The 1,156-nt window shown below is 31.2% G+C and overlaps 1 protein-coding gene across 1 annotated transcript; it reads right to left on the bottom strand.

Annotated features, from left to right (window-relative positions):
- Positions 1-214: 214 nt before the first annotated feature.
- Positions 215-931, bottom strand: LOC111713073 (fibrous sheath CABYR-binding protein-like). Its single transcript, XM_023487865.1, has one exon. The coding sequence runs from the start codon at positions 929-931 to the stop codon at positions 215-217; it is 717 nt and encodes a 238-aa protein (XP_023343633.1).
- Between the last annotated feature and the right edge of the window lie 225 nt (positions 932-1,156).

Here is a 1,156-nt window from a genome sequence, read left to right as displayed (position 1 = left end):
ATTTACATGTTTTGACATTTGTAGTTTTTAGATTTGATATAGAATCTCTCCTCTACACTATACACTATCTTATTTAATTGTTGGCTTAAAGAAATATAAATCCCAAGTTATCTTAGGTTTGATTTATAAATCCCTTCTCCCCTGAAACCTAATCTAGAAAGTAGTTTCTCTAATTAGTTAGAATTGTCTTCTTCATCCTCTCATAGTCTCACTTTTACAGTTCCGATGGAATTCTTGCAATTGGAATACTTTCAATAGGAATACTATCCATTGGCATACTTTCAATAGGAATACTATCCATTGGAATACTTTCAATAGGAATACTATCCATTGGAATACTTTCAATAGGAATACTATCCATTGGAATACTTTCCATTGGAATACTTTCCATTGAAATTCTTTCCATTGGAATATTTTCCATTGGAATATTTTCCACTGGAATACTTTCCTTTTTAACACTTTCCATTGGAATGCTATCAATTAGAAAACTTTCAATCGGAATACTTTCCATTGGAATACTTTCAATAGGAATACTATCCATTGGAATACTTTTAATAGGAATACTATCCATTGGAATACTTTCCATTGGAATACTTTCCATTGAAATTCTTTCCATTGGAATATTTTCCATTGGAATATTTTCCACTGGAATACTTTCCTTTTTAACACTTTCCATTGGAATGCTATCAATTAGAAAACTTTCAATCGGAATACTTTCCATCGGAATACTTTCAATTGGAATACTTTCCATTGGAATACTTTCCATTGGAATACTTTCCTTCGGAATAATTTCCATCGGAATACTTTCAATTGGAATAGTTTCAATTGGAATACTTCCATCGGAATACTTTCCATTGGAATAATTTCCGTCGGAACACTTTCCTTCGGAATAATTCCCCATCAGAATACTTTCCATTGGAATATTTACCATTGGAAGTCCCAGTTTGGAAAAAGATTTCCATATTATTTCGTATATTCTTACATAAATCAATAAATTAATAATCCCGGGGCTTCTTTTTTTTAAATACATTTTTTCCCCAGAAATACTTGAATTCTTTTCCTTCTGAACAAATTTAATTACAACTTTCAGACAAAGAGAAGGATAGAAATTCAATTCCCTATTCAGGACTGCCGACTGATATATCTCGGAACATTT

This window comes from Eurytemora carolleeae, unplaced genomic scaffold, assembly GCF_000591075.1.
Source record: "Eurytemora carolleeae unplaced genomic scaffold, Eaff_2.0 scaffold1367, whole genome shotgun sequence".
NCBI classification, from domain to species: Eukaryota; Metazoa; Arthropoda; class Copepoda; order Calanoida; family Temoridae; genus Eurytemora; species Eurytemora carolleeae.
The sequence above is the reverse complement of the archived record's forward strand: the minus strand, read 5'-3'. Positions and strand labels throughout refer to the sequence as shown.

What these genes read in the sequence shown, in the direction of transcription:
- LOC111713073 (XM_023487865.1), bottom strand. Translation starts at nt 931, where the DNA reads ATGGTAAATATTCCAATGGAAAGTATTCTGATGGGGAATTATTCCGAA.